Consider the following 22708-nt stretch of genomic DNA (forward strand, 5'->3'; position numbering starts at 1 on the left):
CAAATCCCAGTACTTACTGCCCCTCTTGTGCCAGTGAGTTCTAGCTGTCACATTCTGTTTCAGTTCGTCCTTCGTTAAGATTTCTGATCTGTTAAGACATCAAACCATTACTAGCCCTGTTCACTCAAGTCTCTGATGTAATTCTTCTTAGCTTAGTTTCCTCTGCTAAAGCCCACTGAAGGTAAATACCAAGTGCAATGCAGTGAACAGCTGGCATGATTCATTTTTGCCGCAGACTCCAAAACTGGCTGAATATTATGACTCTTGAGATTGTACGTTCTTGCACAAACATGTAGGTAGGGAATATCAGGCTGGTAAGTTTCAAAGTGCAGTGGGATCTTGCGAAGTAACAATATCAGTTAACAAATTTGCAAATGTTTTCAGTATAAAAATTATGTTGACTTTTTCTTCAAATTGCAGAAGGCAGATATAGGCCTAATGTGATCTTTGAAAGAGATGTTGAATTTAATCTCATTCCCAGTTTTCTCTAGTTATGCATATGTTTTCCTTTTCATGTTTTAAAGCGATTATTAAATCAACCTCCAGTGCTGTTACATGTGGATTGTCATAACTTATTTTTGTTTTAAATTGACTAATTTTCCTATTGGTTCTTTTGTTAATTACCTGAAATCTTTGGTTACTGATCTTCTAACCATGGGCAATCGTTTATCCTTATTCTCTAAAAGCCCTTAATTTTGAGCACCCTGGTTTTAAGTATAACATTCACAGTCCTTTTGGTTTGTCCATATAACTTAAGCCTCTCATCTCTGGTGTTCTTATAGCCTTTCCTAAACAATAATATCCTAAAATTAGATATTCGTCCCTCTGAGGCTTAACTAGCAATTTATAAAATTTGGCATAACTTCTCTGTTCTTGAACTCTATGCCTATTTTTAAGGCCAGGGATCTTGTATGCAATTTTAATAATCTTTTTTGGTGTGAAAGAATCCAAGAAATGCATTGGTGGAGGACAGTGGTTGGTGAGATTTCAGCTTCGGTTCCTCTTAACTCAAACTTCACATACTGCAGTATGATGAATAATCTATTGCATGTATTTAAAATTCAGATTATGCCTTCTGATTCAAAGCATATTTCTTCAAGGAGGGTTTTTTCCCTGATACATTCAATGTATCTTACTGATGTTTGACCATGAAGAGCCTGAGGCCATGGTTTTAAAATTAGCTTGCCTTAAAGTAGATTAGACATCGGAGGAATTGCCTTTGCTTGCATAGTAAAAAAGGTGTCAATCACATTTTATAAAACCACTGCTGCCTTGTTCTTCAAAAGAATGCATAATTTGGTTTGATTGGAAATAAGATTGCATATCATATAGGGAACATTATGTACTTTATTAAATAGTGCACAAGATATAAAGGAAAAAATAGACTGGAGAGTGGATAGTAAAGATATTCCAAAGTTCTTAATGATATGAGTGAACATGGAGGAGGTGCAGTGGGTGGTAAAGAAGTATTTGTGCAGAATGTTGCCTATGGATTGAAATGGGTAGTGTTCAATTGAATTAGATGAGTTGGATTGTCTGTCTTTGTATTTGTGAGATTATACAGCACAGTTAGGTTTCTGACACTCAATGACCTCTTAGAATATAAGTGTAAGAAATTGAAACTGGAGTTGCCCAAAGAGACCTTCTGCTTGCACCATCGTTCAACAAGATTATGTTTTTTACTTCAGCGCCGCTTTTCTGCATTAATTCCATAATTTCCTTCTCCCTTTAAAATCTATCAATCTCTTATCTTGAATATGCTCCATAGCCCTCATGGGTAGAGAATTCCAAAGATTCATTTTGCTCTGGGTCAAGAAATTCCTCATCTCAGTTGCGAATGGTTGAACACCTTATTCTGAAACCGTAACTTCTGCTTCTAGATACTACAGCCAGGGTAACATCCCTGCATGTAGCCTATTGTTTATCATTTTAAAAAATCATTTTTCAATGCAATCACCTCTCATTCTTCTAAACTAGAGAATATAGGACCAGTCTCCATAATCTCTCCTTGTAGGAGAAGATCCATCCCAAAGTACTGAAATGGTAGTTTTTCTTTGAATGATTTGCCCTAAAAATAGTAATTATTTTTCATTTGTTAGGTATCTTGAAATCTTTCAGTTTCATTGGAGCCAATTCTCAGGCTTGTGAAAATCACACGGCATCACCTATGTTCAGTCTGACCTTCCTACTGCCTGCCATTTGGATTCTCCATCCCAGTCCCACTCTGACCTATTGGTCTGTTATCTCCTGTACTTTTACACTGAGGCCTCCCAATGCAAGCTGGAGGAACAGAACCTCATCTGTCTGGGCACATTGCAGCCTTTTGTACTTAATATTGAATTCTGCAACTTCTGGTAACTTGATTTCTGTCTGTATCAAGTCTTCTATCTGTGATATTGGCTAAGCTTGTCTTTTTTTCCCCCTCAGGGAGTGGAGCATATGCCCAGTCTGACCTGCCAAACATGTCTTCCTTCTCTGCATTTTGTAACTTCTACATTCTTGTTTATGTTCTGTTGTCTATGTTCATGCTCTCTAACTACTCCCATTCACTCATGACCATATTACATTGTTTACTGCTTATTCCTACAGTTGCCCCCATTTTATCCTGTTGGAGACATCCCCCTCCCTGCACTTTAATAAACTTCTTTTGTCTCCTTCCAAGTTCTGACAAAAGATCTTTGACCTGAAGCGTTAGCTCTGTTTCTCTTCCCATAGATGCGGCTTGACGTGCTGAGTATTTCTAGCATTTTCTGTATTTATTCTATTCCCAGATTTCTTGGTTAATGCACCAGTAATTATGAAACCAAATCAAAATACTGAGGCCAATAAAATGAATTATTTAAATATATATATTTAAACAGTATTGATTTTTTTCAATAGATATGACTTGCCTGTTAATTTAATGTTTATCCCCTGCATAGTTTTTTTTTCCAGTCTTGCATTATAAGGAATAGCAGTCTAACAGATAAATACAGTTCATAACAATAAAAAGCAATAAACATAATAATTGGATGTTTTAAGTGACTTTGTTTATTTGAAACATTAAGGTTTGGGCATTTCCTATTTTCTATTTGGAGTTGTCAGCTATTAAACCACTGCCATAATGGAAAATGATTCATTGCTACTCTTGAGTTTTCTGCAAAGTGCAGGGAAATTCCCATGTTATGCTTGACTTCGAGAGCTCAAATTTGGGACATGCATCTCTCTATTTAAGAGCATATGGAATGTGGAATCTATTAAAGATATATTTACATTGCTGGTGCAGCAGCTCTTTACACAATGTTTTCTAAGACTACTGAAATTCTTTGTAACCTCCTATTCATGCAGACCTACTACTCAAGAATTTGAAATTATCAAACCTCAAATTTAAACAAGTAGAATCTCCCCTACTCCCTACCACAGGGCCCCAGAGATTGCTTCCAAATCAATTATTTTACAAGCTTATCAGACAATTTATCTTAACGTATAGATTTAATTTTGTTCCCTATTTTCTTCACTACTTCACCTTCATCTCACCCAAATTTCTCACAGAATCCTGATCCTATTTCTTGTCAAATTTCCAAACAATATGTCACATAATCACAAATTCCTATACCCTCATTATGAAGAAATAAAATATCTCCATGCAATATTTTCTGACAACAGTGTCTTTAGTGCAAACCACAGATCATATCAACGTTCTGTATGGTTCCTCTCTTGGATGTGAAGAATTTGCTATCTTGTTCGCAATTTCCTTTGGATGATACTGAGGAAGCAAGTTTCATGGTTCCGATGCAATTAATGTATGTTTATCAGTGGGTGATTTTTTTCAACTCATATTGATTTTTGAGTGTTCTTAAGGTCTCAGAATCCAGCTATATTAAGACTTTTAGGTTGATCACACTTATGCATCCTATACTAACCTTGTTATACTGTTAGTCTTCCTTCAGTCATTGTTCCATACAGTTAAGCAAGCTCATATGACTTTAGGATCAACATATGCATTTTTGTAGGATGGAACCATTTAAATTGGAGATCATTTCTGGAGATTTATCTAAAGGTTTTGAAAAACCAGTTGCTTTTTTCTCCCATTTTGCTTCACCTACTAGCTAATACTTTATGATCTTTATTACTTCCCAGGTTTTGATCAGTATTTTTAAAAAATGCCCACCTTTTCCCTGAATTATATAAAATTTTCTAAATCCTCTCAACATTCTATTTTTGTTTCTCTTGGTTTAAAAACTGCCTTATTGCCACCACCTTTATTTGCATTATACCCACTATCTTTGTTATCTCTCAGTATTTCTATTAACTTTTTCCCCAATTCAGCAAGCAGAGTCAAGTGTTTGAATTAATTAAATTGATTGTAAAATGGGCAGAGACTAAATGCTTAAAGGGTTATTGTCATGTGATATAATAAATAAAACATTACAAATCATCATGGCAATCATGTTTCTTAATGCTTTAGGTTATACGCTTGGTTTTGGCTCTCAACCCAAACAAAGTTTCAAGTTCGCACTTAATAATTTGTAAGATGTAAAAAGAGATCAGCATCCATCTCCCACATCATCGATCATTCCATTAGTTGTATAAAAACGAATAGCAAAACTCCTGACTAATCATAGCAACTGATTTCTTCCTATCAATTTAACAGATCCAGTGGTGGAGACTGGAAATCATTGGTTCAAAGTTACTTAATCCTCCCAAGCACGTTGCACCACATCATGCTCCAAATTATTCATATTTTATCAAAATGTTATCTGAAAGAAATCCAATGTATTTAGAATACTATTTCAAAATTTGTATTTTTGTAAGTTTATTCTATAGATTAACAAAACTAATTGATATATAGATGTTTATGTTGATTTTTTTTTCCTAAATCTCGAGTTTATTCAAGTCATCTCTGGGGTTATCCTGTTCAGATTACAGACTTACACAGTCTCACTATCAATGACATAACTATCATTGGGTGGCTTCTTAAGGAAGATTTTCTTAATTAAGAGTTTCCAGTAGAACAAAAATCTTTATTTGATAACACTTTTTGACATAAAATAGGAGCTGTGCTCTGTGCAAAAGATACTTCTGTTCATCTCATAGCCTTAGCTTTGGATCTGTAAATTATATTCCTTGCAATAGCTTTTATAATTTATATAGTTTTGCATTCTTGAATACAAAATTACATTACCATACAGCTACAAATCTTGGATTTCTCGTAGTAATATTTCAAGAAAGATGGAGAAAAGCAAATTTTTGTTACATGTTCTGTAATATTTATCCCTTTTAATTTTTTCTATAAACCTAAAGTATGCTACCAAAGATCCTACATTAATAAACATAATCAAAAATAAAATATGGTGTTTGCTCTGTTAAAAATGATAAGTTAATTTGTCAGTACCCTTTAATATTCCACATTATTTCAGTAACAAAGAATTAATGATATTCTTTGTTGGTAGAAGCATGCATGCATATTGATTTTAGTATAAAATAAACTCTGAAAAATTAGTAATTTTTGTATTACTTGGATTCTTGATGCACGTAAAAGGTTTCAAATCTACAATTATAACCTGGAGCAATTGATTGAAATTTTGGAGAGTAACTCAATTACAAGATGTTATTTAGTATATTTAAAAATTCAAAGCCAATTTCATATTTATCACAAATAAAACTTGTTTTAGAGGAATTTGATTTTGTTTTAACTGGTAATTTGCTTCAGCTGGTAGCATCCTGTACACTTGGGGGTGGGGGAGGGGGTGAGAGTTCAAGCCTTAGTTTGTTTAACTATGTAATCTAGATTGATAATACAGCCTATGCTGCATTGTCATTCTAATGTGATTATAAATTAGTGTCCTGACTGCCTGCCCTAGTGACTGCAAAAGATATCAAAGTACTAGTCAAAACTACTAGATACATATTCCTCCCTCAACAAACGCATCAAAATCGTCCTGAATATGCATTTTCTATTCAAAAGTAAATTGGCTGCAGTGTTTCTATATGTCAGTGACCTCACCTCAAAATGGTTCTAAAATGCTTGAGATGTATCAAAGACATAACACAGCATTGAGTGTATATTTTTTCCAGTGTGATAAATTCTCAGTAAATATCTAAATCTTGTGTTTTATGTCCTTCGGGTCATAAACTTTTCATATAATTTTCATAGAATAAATTTAGCATCAAATCCTGTTGATCTGAAATAACTTCAAGGCTATTGAAAATCAAAAATTGGCACACGAAGTGCATTGATGTGATAAGGCTGTTGATGTAGTATGTTACCATTTCTGCTATGTTTTGTTGGTCACACTTCAAGAATATGAGCTATAGTAATTACACACCCTATTTACAACTATTCCAAAATTTTACTACATAACTTTAGCATAGGCAGTAGTTCCTTTAGAGTTGAAACTTTAATTTTTTGAGAAATCAAAGGAGTCTTCTGAAACTGAGACACAAGAGATTCTGCAAATGCTGGAATCTGGAGTGACAAAGTGCTGGAGGAAGGGTCTCAACCTGAAACGTCGACTGTTTATTTCCCTCCACAGATGCTGCCTGACCTGCTGAGTTCCTCCAGCACTTTTTGTGGAGTCACCTGAAACTGATACCCATCTTCGGAATGAAGGTTGCACAGGCTGGGTTTGTATCCACTAGAGTAACGAGTGTGAAGTTACTTGATTGAACCGTGCAAGAACCTGTGCAATCTTGACTGGGTTGGTGTGGAGAGACTGTTTCCTCGTATGTGATAATTTAGAAATAGTAGTCACAGTTCAAAAAAAATTGGACATCATCCATTTGGGGGGGGGGGGGGGGCACAAAAAGTAAATTGTTACCAAGGACAGGAAGGACAGGCATGAATGTGGACTTGAGGTTGCAATCAGATCAGATGTAATCTTATTGAATGGTGGAGCAGGCTCAAGGGGCTCAGTGGCCTACACTTACTCATATTATATTACTTAACCAGTTGAAACAATTATGAGAGTATAAAACATGTTGAGGTAAAAGATCAGCCATAATGAACATTTAGTTTCTTCTGATGGAGGAACAAGATATTGGACCTTTGAAGTGGTGCCAGTGATATTATCACTTAAGAGAAGACACAGCCTCAGTATCTCGTCCAAAACCGTGGTATCACAATATTTGAATATTGCTGTAAATATTTGTGCTGAAATCTCTAGAATGGGGCTTGAACCCACAACGTTCTAAGAAATTACCAACTGAGCCAAAGTTGACTAGAACAGGATTTCCAGTGATTTATTTCATGACCGAACCATTTATTTGAAAGGTATGATTTAGACATATTTTTGCATTTGAATCTTGTAGTATTGTCAATCAATATTTATACTTTGAACTAGTGATTTCTTTGTGTACTTTCGTACTTTTACTTTTGTAGTCTATTTGGAACCCAACTCTGCACATCCACATTTTGAGCATAAATACAGATGTTATATTACTACTTGACTAGGTTTTGGTAACCTATTTTTGTTAACACCTCTCCAATTAATACACTACTATGTATGCAGTTCCATTAAGTGCAACATTTTATAAATGAACCACCTAAGAATATTTCATATTGTACTGTTAGACTTGAAAAGTTTTAGAGGTAGAATTGTATCAGAGATATTTAGCAAATACTTTATTCATTTTGTGTATAATGGCATTATAAAGTGCTTTATAAAAATATATTCAGACTTCTGAGCTGCCTCTTCCACTCAGAGTTATATATTTTTAGAACACTGGAACAACTACTGAATTTACTGTTTAAAATCATAGATAATTGGGCATAGAAACACATTCAATAATGTTTCCTTGACTGGTTTCAATGATGAAGGACAATGTAACAATGTACAGTAATTTAACGTCCTTTATGATCTATAATCAGTTGTATTGTTATTTTGCAACTATTTTGAACTGAAGGAAAACACTTAGTTTGTACATTCATTTGTTACACGACATGTTTTTCAAAAAGCCTGATCAAATAAAATGACTTGTATCCAGGATGTGGGCTTTATATATGTCAATAAAAATTTACACCGAATGATGGAACTAGAAACCTGTTTACCATCTTACCCATAGTTAAACAACTTTGAAAATTGAAGCTTGCACCTTTTTGTGCAATCAAGTTTTTGTTTGTTTATGCAACTGCAAATGTACATTGTTAATTGTACAGAACTTCATTTCAGGACTTGCAAAAATGGCAGGCCTGATCAAGATGATATACAATTATAAAATAGTAAAAAAAAAAAATCGCATTTATATAATTTTTCACAACTCGGGATGTCATGAAGTATTTTGCAGTTAATTACTGTACTTCAAAAGTATTACATTGGAAACATGGCAGCCAATTTTCCCAAAAGCCAGCACTGTGATAATGACCAGCTTCATTCTTTAATATTGAAAACAGAAAGTGCTTAATATACTAATGTCAGGTGGATCTGTTGAACAGAGCTAATGTTCCACATCAGTAACTTTTCACCAAACTGTGGATAGTTAGATATGAGCAGATATTAGGATGCAGAGAAGGGGGAGGGGGGAGGAAGGGAATAAGGGAATAAAAAAAAGGTAGGCCAAAGGAAAGGTGGAAGGCAGAAGAGATTCAATTACATGAAATAATAGTGCATTGGAACAAAAGTCCAGATGAAGTATACATGCAAAATAATTATCTGAAATGACCAAAGGGGTGCCTCGAAATCTGAAATAAAACTATGCAAAATACTAATTGAATCCAGAAGACTAATGTGCCTAGTCAGAAGGCAAGATGCTGTTGCTTCAGCTTTGTAGGAATAGTGCAAGCGGCTGAAGACAGAGCGGCCAGATTGGATGGGACTTGGAAATTCAGGGTCACACTTGTGGCAGAACAGAGGTGCCCACTTAGCGTAGTATCCAATTTGAGCAGTGAATACAGTATAATGGAAAATGCAAAAGGCTAATTTGTATAGAAAGAGTGGGTACTTGAAAGAGGAAAGGACCTGAAAGAACATAAGCCAGGAGTGGTGCTGTGGAAAGGGGATAGTGCATTGAACATAACATAGAACACTATAGCACAGTACAGTCCCTTCAGCCCACAATATTGTGCTGACATTTTATCCTGCTATAAGATCTATTTAACCCTTCCCTCCCACATAGCCCCCTATTTTTCTATTGTTCATGTGTCTATCTAAGAATGTCTTAAATAAGATATCTTTTAGTCACATGTACATCGAAACACACAATGAAACAAATCTTTTTTTGCCTAGAGTGTTCTGGGGCCAGCCTGCAAGTGTTGCCATGCTTCCGGCACCAATATAGCATGCCCACAACTTCCTAACCTGTACATCTTTGGAAAGTGGGAGGAAACCCACACAGACACATGTATTTGCCCCCACAATCTCTGCAGGCAGTGCATTCCACGCATTCACCACTCTCTGTGTAAAAAAAACTTACCTCTGACATCCCCCTTATACCTTCCTCCAATCACCTTAAAATTATGTCCCCTCGTGTTAGCCATTGTCGTACTGGGAAAAAGTCTCTGACTGTCCACTCGATCTATGCCACTTATCATCTTGTACACTTCTATCAAGTCACCTCTCATCCTCCTTCACTCCAAAGAGAAAAGCGCGAGCTCGCTCAACCTATCCTTATAAGACATGCTCTCTAATCCAGGCAACATCCTGATAAATCTCCTCTGCACCCTCTCTAAAGCTTCTACATCCTTCCTATAATGAGGTGACCAGAACTGAACACAATACTCCAAGTGTGGTCTGACCAGAGTTCTATAGAGCTGCAACATCACCTCACGGCTCTTGAGCTCAATACCCTGACTAATGAAGGCCAGCACTCCATACGCCTTCCCAACAGCCCTATTGACCTGCGTGGCAACCTTGGGGATCTACGGACATGGACCCCAAGATCTCTCTGTTCCTCCACACTGCTAAGAGTCCTGCCATTAGCCTTGTATTCTGCCTTCGAATTCGATCTCCCGAAGAGTATCACTTCACACTTATCCGGGTTGAACTCCACCTGCCACTTCTCTGCCCAGCTCTGCATTCTATCAATGTCCTGTTGTAATCTACAGCAACCTTCTACACTATCCGCAACACCACCAACCTTTGTATCATCAGCAAACTTACTAACCCACCCTTCCACATCCTTATCCAAGTCATTTATAAAAATCACAAAGAGGTCTAGAAGAGTGAACCAGAGCATCCAAGTTTAGAATAGTGAAAGGGAAGGAGAGAGGAAGAAATAATTGGAGGTAAATCATGGTAGTTTCCTCTAGGTGCTCAATCATTTCTTCCCCTTCCCTTTTATCACTCTGAAACTTGGGATGCTTCCAAATCCAATACACACTCCCATTTCCACAGTATCATGCTGGAGACTGGGGTCATTGACCTGAGACACGAACTCTGTTTTTCTATCAACTAATGCTGCCTGATCTATTTCCAGCATTACCTGTTTTTTTTTATTTTCAGATCCTCGTGTTTTCTTAAAAAGAGGCCAATGGGCCTATTGTGACCACTGGCTTTCAGAGCAATCCCATCTCCCACTGCTTTCCTTGTAACTCCCATGACCTTACAGTAGCTAATTATCTTACAAACCAGATGGTCAGTGGGATGTAGGAGGAAACTGGAGCACCTGGGAAACCCACATGAACTAAGGGATAATGCACAAAGCACACACAGGTGCCTCTGAGATGTCTTCCTTTTGCCCCTAACATAGTTGATATTTATTTTCCCTTATATGTCTACCCTCACCCTCTCTTCCCCTCCAGCTTCTGCATTCTACAGATCATCCTATGCAATTTTTACCACCTTCAAAAGATTCCACCACCAGACACACCTTCCCCTCTACTTGCAGCATACTTAAAGGACTATTCTTTTGATGATTCCCTAGTCTGTCCTTCCATCTTCTCAGCTACTTCCCTTCTCACGGTACTTTCCCATGCAACCACAGGAAACGTAGCACTTCTTTTACTTCGTCCCTTCCCAACATCCAGGGATTCAAATAGTTCTTTTAGGTCAAGCAGCAATTCATTTGCTCTTCTTCTGATGTATTGCATTCAGTATTCATGTGTGGTCTTCTCTGTGTTACGAACCAGCAACAAAAGAAACACACCAAGTCATGTATAAGTGTTAGAAACTATTTTATTAATAACTACTTACGATAATAAGAAAAATAAAAGTAAAAATGTTAGAATGTTAGAAATAAAAACGTTAGATATTAAACATTAGCCCCCAAAACTAAACTCAAAATGTATGTGTGGCAAATTCTCAAACTCCAAGTCCAGGAATAGTTCTCAAAGTTCAGTTCAGCAAGCCAGAAGGTAAAACGTGAGCAAAGGCTTTTGCAAAACCACCGTTGACTGAAGAGAAAATGTAGAGAGAAAATAGAGAGAAGTTACGAAATCCAAATGTTCCACGATGGAACCCATACGACACCTCAGTCACTGAAGATCTCCACTGCTTTGTTCGTAAGTATCTGCCACCCCAAAGGCATTCCAGACATGGCCGTCCACAGAAATACCTGTTTCCTTCTACAGGTTAACGACAAAGTGGACTCCACTGAATTATTCCAAAAATCCATACATGGGTTGTAGTGACAGACACAGTTATTGTTTTTCATCCATCGATACAGAGACCAGCAGGCAGTGTGTGTCTCTCCCTCTCTGTCTTTTCTCTGACTGAACCAAAACGTCAGAAGGTCGTTATCTCCTGTTGTTGTTGTAATGATACCACACACACACACACACACACACACACACTACTGTACTATGCCTTAAAGGGACATTCACCAAATAGTAACCTAATCCATAACATCTGTACTGGAGAAATGTAATGCAGATTGGGGCACCACTTTGCACTGCATTTTTGTTCACTCCACAGGGGTGACTGAGCTTCCAGATGTCTGTTATCTTAATTATCTGTCTACTTCCACCATGAGCTGTCTGTTTTAGACATCTTGCATTGTTCCAATAAGGTCCAACATAAGCTCGAGGAACAGTCTCAGCATGTTGTAGCCTTTGCAACTCAATATTGAATTCAACAATTTCGGATAACTCGCATTCTCTGTATCTGAACTGGCCAGTTGTGCTGCAGGAAATCCACCAGTAATATTAATTCAGCTTCTCACTCTCCACTGACACTACCTGATATGCTGGGCATTTCCAAACAGCACTAACCTTGTGTTCCTTTATTTATACTTCCTCTCTGATAATAACCGAATACAGACCATCCCCACGTTGATTTTGTCGCCAAGTCAAAATACACAAAAATCACCTATGGTAACCATACCTCCATGGCATTGTAATAAATTGCGTCAAAAGCACACAGGACCAATAAGAAAGAACAGTTACTAAAAGTGAATAGAGAGAGGAAACTGGTTCTGCCATTCATAGGGTATGTACGTTGGACTTTTGAATGTAATAATATTATGGGAGCTTGTTTGTATGTAGGGCTGTCCTTAAGTCAGGTGTTCGTAACCTAGGGACAGCCTGTAATGTTTTTGAGTGATACAACTGAGGGATATTTCTCTGTATGGTGTAAAGCCGAAATCGGGGACAGGTGTGATTAAGTTTGCATCTGAGCTGGGGACCAGTGTGGTTAAGTGTATGGTCGGAACTAGATGTTGCAGAGTTTGGTGTGGTAGGGATTGGGGTGGTTAAATATACAACCACTGTTGGGAACTCTATGGTCAAGTATGCAGATGAAACCAGGAACCAATGTAGTCAAGTATGCAAATGCAGTTGGGAACTGTTGATATCAAGTGTTTGGATGAAACGGAGGATTGAAGTGATTAGATGCATGACTGGAGCCAGGGACTTGGAACTTGCCAACAGAAGCACAAATGGGAGCATGGGCAAGAGGGAGAAAGTAGGCAAGGACACCATGGGTGTGTGCCAGCAAGTGTGCACACAATGGCCAGATCCTACATATGTACCTACCAATGCATCAGAGAGAAACAAAGGACTGCAGATGCTGGAAGAAAACTTCTTCAAAGTGGGTATCCTTGAAGAGACTTCGCAGTGGAGCAGTACTACTAGAGAAACAAAGGACTGCATATACATCAGCGCTGATTCCTATGCAGCCTGGTCTCCAGTCATCTCGGGGCCCCTTTGCCCCAGTGCCCACATCTGGGAAGAAGAGGCTTTTCCAGAGTCATCAGAGATAATGTAATGATGACCATCTTCAAAAAAGGAAATATTTAACGGTGATTACTACAGAGGAGTTTTCCAGTGGTCTGCCACAAGGCACGGCATCACCAGGGTCCTTCCCAACTACTTTCTCCCAGTAGCCAAATAGAAGCTCTCTGAATTATAGCGTTGATTCCATCCATCGAGAGGTACAATAGACAGGATCTTCACCACGCAATAATTGCAAGAAGAATGGAGGGAGCAGCACCAGCCACTATACATGGCTTTTTTTAACCTCATGAAAGTCTTTGACTCCATCAACGGGGAGGGACTGTCACCTCAAATAGAGTTACCCACAGAAATTGTTCTCTATCTTATGTTTGCTCTATGATGGTATGCAAATCATCATATTAACTAACAAATCTAAAACAGAATCGTTCTCAGTGAAGACAGGTCTCAAACATGATTGTATCATTGCTCCAACATTTTTAAACATCTTTCTTGTGGAAATGCTGCATCTCACCTCTATCAAAGTTCCCAAGGGAGTGGAGCTATTCCTCAGAATGATTGGGAAACTGTTCAACCTATTGTGACCATGCTCCAGAACAAGGTTACCCAAAGCTCTCTAGTTGAACTCCAGTATATAGATGATGCTTTGTTAGAGGTCAAGCTCCAAACCATCATCAACACTTTCACTGAAGCATATGTGAGGATGGGCTTTACACTCAACAACTGTAAGACAAAAGGTCCCTACCAGTTCACACTGCTACACCACACCACGTCTTCACAATAACGATTCTCAGCAAGAGCCTGGAAAATGTGTATTAGTTCCCATCTCTTGGGAGCTAGTTCTCAGCAAAGGCAGGTATCACTGATGAAATTCACCACTATTTTAACATGCCAGCACAGTCTCTTCACTCAATTCAGGAAAAGACTATTTGAAACTCAAGTCCTCAAACCTCGAACAAGACTCAGGATCTTCCAGACATCAGTGATCCCTGCCTCCTTGTATGTATCTGAGATCTGGACTACCTACAGCAGACATCTCAAGGCACTGGAAAAATACTAACAACACTGTATGCACAAACTCCTCCAAATACACTGGAAAAACAAGCAAACCAACATCAATGTCGTCTCCCAGGCCATTATCCCCAGTATTGAGGCCTAAGTTACAGAAAGCTATCTATGTCGAGACAACCACATCACTCACATGCTCGACACCAGACTCCTGAAACAGATAGCCACAAGACTCCTGATACAGTTCCAAGTTTTATCATGGGAAGAGATCACAGGGCAGACAGAGAGAAAAAAAATGCAACGAAACGTTTCTTACTCATTTCCTTCCTTACCTTATCCAATGTGCCAAATCAGTATCTGAATCAAAAACCTAAAATTAAGATTTTTTTATCGTTAACATTTCCTAGCGAGCAAATCCTACCATATGCCGGTCGCGCTCAGTGCGCAGACTCCCTCACGCCGGCTGCGCTCAGTGCGCAGACTCTCCCACGTCCAGCATCGCCATGACTATAGCCGTTGCTAGGGAAGCCGCGTCTCTAGTTGTTAAGATGGCGAGGCCGAGGTTGTCCCGGAGAATGCTTCGGGTTTCAAAGCATTTCCTGCAGAGTTTTATCATTGATGGCATGTGAGGAAGTGGATTGCAAGTGCAAATTTCCGTAGCACCCAATCCGAATCGAGCGTTGTCCAAAATGGTGTTGGTATCGCCGCGGTGTCCCGAGAGGTCCCCGGCCCGGATGGAGGGCACTGCTCAGCCGACGACAGACTGAGGTGGAGGGAAATTTCAGACCAGGCTGAGGCCAGCCTCAGGATGCAGATGCAAAGAACCGCTTCTTACTCGTATCCTTTTGTTACAGAGCTGGAGCAAAGTAGGGGAAGATATGGTAACAATTTTATCCCGGTAACTTCATTGTGCTGCTCAGTTGAATTAGTGAGAATTTGTAATCCGAGATGACTCATACGATTGTTCCACCTCCAATCACTCCGTGAATTTGCTGTTTAATGCACATTTTCTTAAAAGTAAAACAACACGAAGTTATCTCTGTGGGTACGATCGACAAATTAAGCTGTATTTGAGCCATTTGGCCGAAGAGATATTGCTGCCAAATTTATATGCAGACTAATTAACTCAAGCCTAAATATAAAATCTCCCATATTCCGCCTTTCTATTTTTTTCTGACAGGCGATCATCTCACTTTTTAATGAATAACCAATTTTTAACTTCAGAATCCGAAAACTTAAATAGAAACTTTTCCTGAAAGTTATAGTACTTAATTTAAATTGTTACAGAGTCAGATGCTCTTTTTATACTATTCTCTATCCGTGGAGGCACAGCCAGAACATAATGCTCGAAGTTTCTTTTTTTTCCAAAACCAGAAAGAATTTGTACTTTCAGAGACAATTTCCAAGTACGTGTAATTTTGTGGGGTTTGATGTAGTTGATAGGCTAATGTAGGATCCTATAAACTGTTGCAGGTGGATCAGGAGGTACTTAACATAGCATGGAAGACGGTGCATACCTTCTACTCTTGCTGGACTTCCACATGCTCCTGATGAAGAGAATCAAAGATCCCAACCATCCCAGATGCTGGTTCTCCATTTTGTTTTGTTGCAAATCTGGGATTTTCACAAGTCAATTAAGTTGTTAATTTTTGTTCCCAAGGAGCTTTGAGAATATTTATGAAGGATTACCTCTTCTAATGATGGAGCTATATTTTGGGGGCCTAGTATTGGATATGTGAACCATATAGCCAACCCATCAAAGATAGCTGAATGTAATTAGAGCCTAGATATTGGGGACATTGACCCAGAAAAGGATGCTGATAATGGTTTGCTTATCCTGCCAGTGAAATTTACAGAGGCAGTGTTGATGGTAGCTCTCCAATGCTTTAAGGTACCTGCTCTATATAGTCCATGACTCTGAAGTATGCAGTAGGATGGAGATTGCTGTGGTCCACTAGACTACAACTTTGAGGTCTTGACCCTCAAACACTCTTTTCTTCAGATGGCCAAGGGCTTTTCTTGGTACTCTGGAGATGAATTTCATTATTGATATTTGACTTTGCTGTGAGGTGACTCCTGAGATCCTGTTTTCAGGGTTTGTTATGGATCCTTTTTATCAGGGTGTAGTGCCATGTAGCAGGGGCAAATTACTAGAGGACCTTTGTTTTGCAGATGTTTAGTGTACTATCTCATATGTCTCAGAGAATGAGCCAATGAGGACATGAATTTTGGCCTTTGAGGTGCACGTACACAAGGATTGTCTGTGTGTTGCAGCTTAGTGAATGAAGTTGAAGGGACCTTGGTCTGGAGTGGAGGCAACAGGTTAAATGGTTTTGCATTCATTTGTAGATTTATTCCATTCCATCAGGAACTTGTTGGATGTGAAGTGCAAATATCGCAGTGAGAAAGATTGAGAAGAGGTTTGAGCAACAGCTCTGCACCCCAATTCACACTGTGACTAGGCCTGCGGTAGACCCATTTGTTAGAATCATGACTTGCTTGTCATCATGTAGCAGACATGAAATAGAGGAGATTTTCTAAGGACAGCCAAATTTGAGAATGTCAATCCAGAGGGTCTGTGGAGAATCAGAGTCAAAGCCTCCTGTAAGGTTGAAAGTAGCCATGAGTTGATGCTGCTCCAAACATCATCTTAGAATTGTTGTACATGATGCTCATATTCATTATACTTCTCAATGGAATGAATCCACACTCCGATTCAGAATCCACACTCCCTTCAGTCACCAGAGGGAGGAAGCCAAGGAAGACCCTTGTGATTTTAAGCACAGTTAGAAATTGGCATTAAATGCAGACCTTGCCAATAACATGGAAAATCAATTAACTTTGTAATTGAGCAGTATAAGAGAATGTAATTAAAAGGGATTGACTGTTTATAAAAGTGGTGCAGTTTTATGAATGTGAATGAAAACTGGGCTTTTGATGTGAAAGTAAGAATTTAATTGTGTGTCCAGACCTCCATCATGAATAACACTAAAAATTACTTTTTTAAAAAAAAAATGAAACATTGTTTATTTTATTTGTATCACTGGTGAACACAAGTAAGTTTCTTTGTATTACTTTTGATATGAAAATATTTGTAAAATATCTTATCTTGCACCTGTGTGCCTAATAAAATTTGAAGAGCTTTCTGAAATTTATGGACCTGCACCTGAAGATATGGCCAAGTTGAAGTTAGGTCTCAATTCAAACAACTGAAATTATCAACCATGCAAAAAAAACTGTGTAAAACATGCTTCAAAGCTTTAATTTGTTTGAAAATTCCCAGTCTTTAGATGCTTGTTTTAGACAAATGCAGTAGCATTTGTGTGAACTTAATGGAAGCAAGAGATGCTTTGGTTTGGATGATTCTGCATGGACTGTCTTGGGATTACTAATGTAAGTAGAAACATTCGCAGGTATTATTCTGCAGCACCAGAGCATACTTGAATCATTGCTGGCCAGCTGATTTGGACTGGATTAATTTGAGAACAGATACCCAGTTACCCAAGAATGTAGATATTACTCATCATCAAGTCTGCCTCATGCCAAACAAAACCAATTGGAGGAAACTCAGGAAACTGGGGCACGGTCAGTTTTGTAAGTCTGAACTGGTTTGGGTGGCCTTCAATCAATAAAGGTCTTGGGTGCCTTATTGTTAAGTGTATAAGTAATTTGCCCAAACTGTAATGCTTTCTAGCTTGGTTGCATTCAGATTAAGCTGTTATCCTGTTGCAAATCAGAAGGAAATAGAAACTTTATGTTCCTGGGCTCTTAATATTTGGTGCAGAAGGATCCTACTAGATCAGCACTATCTAGACAGGAATAGTACTACATGGATTTAAACTAGCATAAAAGGTCCATTAGTGAAATAAATAATACTGAAGAAAAGGAAAAAGAACTTGTAATGAAAGTCATGTAAAGAAGGATGATATGAATTGTAGCCTATTACTAGAGATGTTAACAGAGTCATGATTGAACTTAATGCTTTTACTTAACAGAATTTTTAGAAATTCTGAGATGTACCGATTGAGGAAGGTGAAGGCAACAATCATTTAACAAAATCTCTGTTGAGAATGTTGGGAGGTAGAACATTAGTGCAGAATAAACGTCCAACATGATAAGTAGGCTGTGATAGTGGGAATGAAAGGATACAAATGGAGGAGGTGATGTAATCAGAATAATTATAAAAATGAATACCAAAAAGGTGAAAGCTGCTAAGTTCTTCCTGTCTAGCATATGAAGGAAGATCAGAGTGGAAACAGAGATAATCCTTCAATATCCTTCGATGTAGAAATTGTAGCAGAAATTTGGAGGACTAATTTTTATTTCAGCTTTATTAAAGAAGCGTGAAATGGATAAAGCAGGTATTTAGTCTCATTAGTGGTGGGTGAATTTCCAGAGGTCTTAATAAAATGAATATTTAACAGGCAGCTTGGATTTGTAATAGAAAATTTGTTTTTGATAATTTCACTAGAATCTTTGATGAAATAAATATGCATATAAATAGAAGATATTTGACTGAGCGTAGGATAAGCATAGAGTTGTGAAGCTGTGAAATGATTTCAGAGTTAGTGATTTGAAGTGAGGATAATACAAATATTTTACTATATATAAGGCTTGAACCTTTCAGTTTAAATCAATTTTTTAAAAACCTGCAAAGCACTTGCAAGGACACATTTCAGGGGGAAAAAATCAATAGAGCAAAAAAAAAATTGAGCAAACTAAACAGCATATGTGCCATTCATGAAGGAAATGAAGATTTTGCTGAAAAAATTAATTAACAGAGAAATGAATCTCTAGATAACAAAGAGTTGTCATTTCTGTGGTTACCCCAGCCAAACAACCAATGGGATATGCAGTGCATTGCAGGTAAAATAAAGAAATCCATTTTCTACCTCTGTAGTCATAAAACTGTAATGAAAATGAAAAGAAAGGAACAGGAGGATATCGCTCAAATTTGTTTGGGTAATGGCGTTTTTGGGTATCAGTTTGAATCAAGTGGATCTCTTAGCAAACTATTTCACAAAAGAGCTCCTGCAATGAAAGGTCTGCCACAATAATGCCAGATTTACAGAAAGTATTGGTCAGAGTTTTTGACTGAATTACATTGCATTTCAAATATTCTGAATAATATAAAAATGATTCTATCCTTGATGAAAGCCTGAGATACATGGCAATCCAGCTGTAAATATCTTATTATGATGAAATTAAAGGTGGGAGAAATTCTGTAATGACCTACATGGAAATTGCACATATGCAATTCTCCCTTTTCAGCAAAATTGCTTCAGAATTTAAGGGCACATATTACATCAGCTTATGACTTTATCGATGTCTGAGGACTGTTTCTGCATGCTACAGGTGAAACTTCTATATCTTAAAATCTACTTATCTTTGTTTTAGAGGAATACACAACCCAGACCTCCTTACACTTGCTGTACATGGTGCCAGAAACTGGGTTTAACTCTGCATCTTTTAAGGTGGTGTGAATTTTATCAAGAAACAGAGACAACTGTAAGGAACAAGCTTCAATCAGCTCTAGTGGTGCCACATCCTTGATGAGGCAGTGGCCCACTTTCAGAAGGTGCACTCTTGCTCTCAGAGCTTAAGAGAAAGATAGGAAGCTGGTTTACAAGAAAATCCTTCTGCAGAGATGTTTATGGTTCCAGAATTGGACCAGAGTCATCTTAGGATCCAAGTATGTACTAGTAATAGGGAGTATCCTTGAGTCTCACGATCACTTTCACTGATGGATTTTGTCATTCATGCTGCTGCTTTTGTCATTCATGCTGCTGCTTTATTTTGACATGCACAGGAGCTGAAGGGAGTCTACTTTGCAATCTTCCAGGAATGAGTTTAAAACAGAAAGTGATCCAAGTCTTGATGATTTTCCTTTACCGAGGCTGCTAGTTGAATACTGGACACTGTTCCCAAAATTCCTCTTAGGCAATGGAGCTTCTAAAGTGAAACATGGATCAAACTATGATCAGTTCTGAAGCAAAAAGGTGTTTTTTACTTTGCTAGCTTAAATTTATGACATAGAACTTCATCCCTTTGAATCAATTCAAGCTCCAGAAAGTGAAATAACCCACATTCACCTGGTACATGCTGTACTTGCTGTATGAATTAAAACCACATTTGAACAACAAAAAAAGACTTGAAGCTCTTGAAGTCCTTTGTTTTGCATTCATAGCTTACAAAAGTGACAGCCAACAATGGACTGCTTAAATGAGGGACTGCAATTTCAGACCAGAGGATCATTTTGGGTTTATATGCAAATCATTTACCATTTACATAAGGATCAATGTTCTTGACCTTTGATGATTACAATAATCTTTCAATGTTTTGCACAGGAGGGAGATCAAGAGGTACTGCAGAATCAATTTGTGGAAGATATGCTCTCTTCAGCCCAATAAGTGTGGATGTTATAGCATTGTTGTTCTGGAAAGGGCAGCAAGCACCATAGCCAGGATCAGCCAACACTTTTTTTGATGTTGTTGACAGCCCATAAGTGTGTGGAGGTTTCTTTTTTTTTGGATTCATGTCATCAGTGAAAATTAAGAAAGAGCATAAATGTCTGCAGGTTGATTATAGCTAACTAACACAATGGATTTTCTGAATCTTCATCTAAAATGTAGATATCTACACTTCAACCCCGGTTCTTATATTTGTATCTCAATTTACGTTGTGCTACATATTCATTATATTAGTAGAAGCATCTGGGTAAGAAAATTGATCAAGGCACAACAATGTATTAAATAAACCTTTATGTTAATATGACCATGAATGTGCATTTAATTGTGCTTGCAGAGATCAAAAGTTGATCCATAACTTGACAAGTTTTTTAAATAAAGGAAATAAATCAATTTTCCAAACACCAATTTAAAAAAAACACGTTCAATCAGAAATATTTTAAAAAGTCAAATCCCTAAGGATATACTACAGAGTTGGCTGAAGAAACACAGAATAAGGAGATGTGAGAACAGTGCAAGCATGTGGGATTGACTTCTGTTCATATGGATCATAAGAACCTACACAGACTTGTTTCAGTGTTCTAAATTTCATGTATTGATGAGGGAAATTAAATGAATGTTGTTTGACTTGAATTTCAAAAGATTGATGATGATGTAATGAGGCTATTTTAGTTATTAAAGGGAATATTTTAACAGCAAGTTAGACAAAAGGCTGGGAATATAAAATCTCTTTAGTAAGAGCGAACTGAAAGTGAAGTTTGGAAGTGGTAAAAGGATCAAGGGTTAAGAATCAAGGGTGTTAAACGATACAGAGGTGGCATCACAGATCAGAATCAGATTTATTATCATTGATTTGTATGTCATGAAATTTGTTGTTTTGCAGCAGCACTACACTGCAAAGATATAAAATTACTATAAATTACAAAAATAAATAAATAGTGCAAAAAAAGGAATAACGAGATAATGTTCATGGGTTTCATGGACTGTTCAGAAATCTGATGGTGGAGGGGAACAAGCTGTTCCTGAATCATTGAGTGTGAGTCCTCAAGCTCCTGTACCACCTCCCTGATGGTAGTAATGAGAAGAGGGCATGTCCTGGGTGGTGAGGATCCTTAGTGATGGATGCCACTTCTTTAAAGAAGTGTTTGAGTAGTGACAATGGGAGAATAACTCGAGGTTAGAAACCATGATATTCAAAAAGACAGACAAGAACAAACACAAGCATTACTGGTTTGGAGAGAAAGGGAAAATTAATGTTTGGGGACAGATTATTGTATCTCTTGTGGGATAGCCTATTTAAAGAATTTTCATATCTGTATTTAAATAAAACATTGCCAGAACCAGGAAAATGTAATTAGGAGGAAAGATTGAATGACTGCATAAGCTAGGGGGTTGTTTCCTTTGGAACTGAAGAGGATGAAGGCAGATTTAATTGAGATGTAAAAAATTATGAAGGGACTGGGCATTGTAAGTAGGCAAAGACAATTTCTCTTAACAGAAGGGTAAAAAAAATCAGGGGATACAAGTTTATAGTAATTGGTAGAACGATTAGAGGAGTTGAAGAAAATATTGGTAAGGGTCCGGTACTTGTGTCTGAAAAGGTGGTAGAAGCAGAAACCCTCATTACATTTAAAAAATAATTGGATGTGTACTTGGAGCCGTGATCTGCAGCATTATAGATCAAATGCTGGAAGGTGCGAACAAGCTTGGTAGTTCTTTTTCAATCATCATGGTATCCTTCTGTGTTGTAAATATTTTATGATTAGGTCATCAGTGTGAAGGTTGTAATTTTTCTCCCCCCTTGAGCTGTAATGGCTCACATTCCTATTGCAAATGTTAACTCGCACAATTGTTGGGACTGATCTAGTAATAAAGTAATGGTCATCTGTGCTAGAATTTTGGTTTGCTGTAATGCTGAACAAATTTGTATATGCAATAGTGTGTAATTAAGAAAATTAGAAGTAAATGGGTTTATAAAGAACCTGTTTAAAACAACTTGGGTATAAAATTGTATATTTGAAAAATATTATTCTATATCTTAGGTTGAATACATTCACTATTTCAAATTGGAATGAATATTTTAACATAAACAAGTTTTATTAATTTGTTCCATGTCTGCCATGTTGTTATTTCTGCATTTATTCTTAAC

The 22708-nt window shown here is 37.6% G+C and overlaps 1 protein-coding gene across 1 annotated transcript in view; it reads left to right on the plus strand.

Annotated features, from left to right (window-relative positions):
- Positions 1–14618: 14618 nt before the first annotated feature.
- Positions 14619–22708, plus strand: part of cep126 (centrosomal protein 126) — a 62561-nt gene continuing 54471 nt past the window's right edge. Inside the window, exon 1 of the mRNA XM_052026567.1 lies at positions 14619–14929. Within this exon, the coding sequence (XP_051882527.1) occupies positions 14901–14929 (29 nt within the window). The 5' untranslated portion in view covers positions 14619–14900. The remainder of the gene's footprint in view (positions 14930–22708) is intronic.

The sequence above is a fragment of the Pristis pectinata genome, chromosome 11, assembly GCF_009764475.1.
Source record: "Pristis pectinata isolate sPriPec2 chromosome 11, sPriPec2.1.pri, whole genome shotgun sequence".
In the NCBI taxonomy this organism is placed as follows: domain Eukaryota; kingdom Metazoa; phylum Chordata; class Chondrichthyes; order Rhinopristiformes; family Pristidae; genus Pristis; species Pristis pectinata.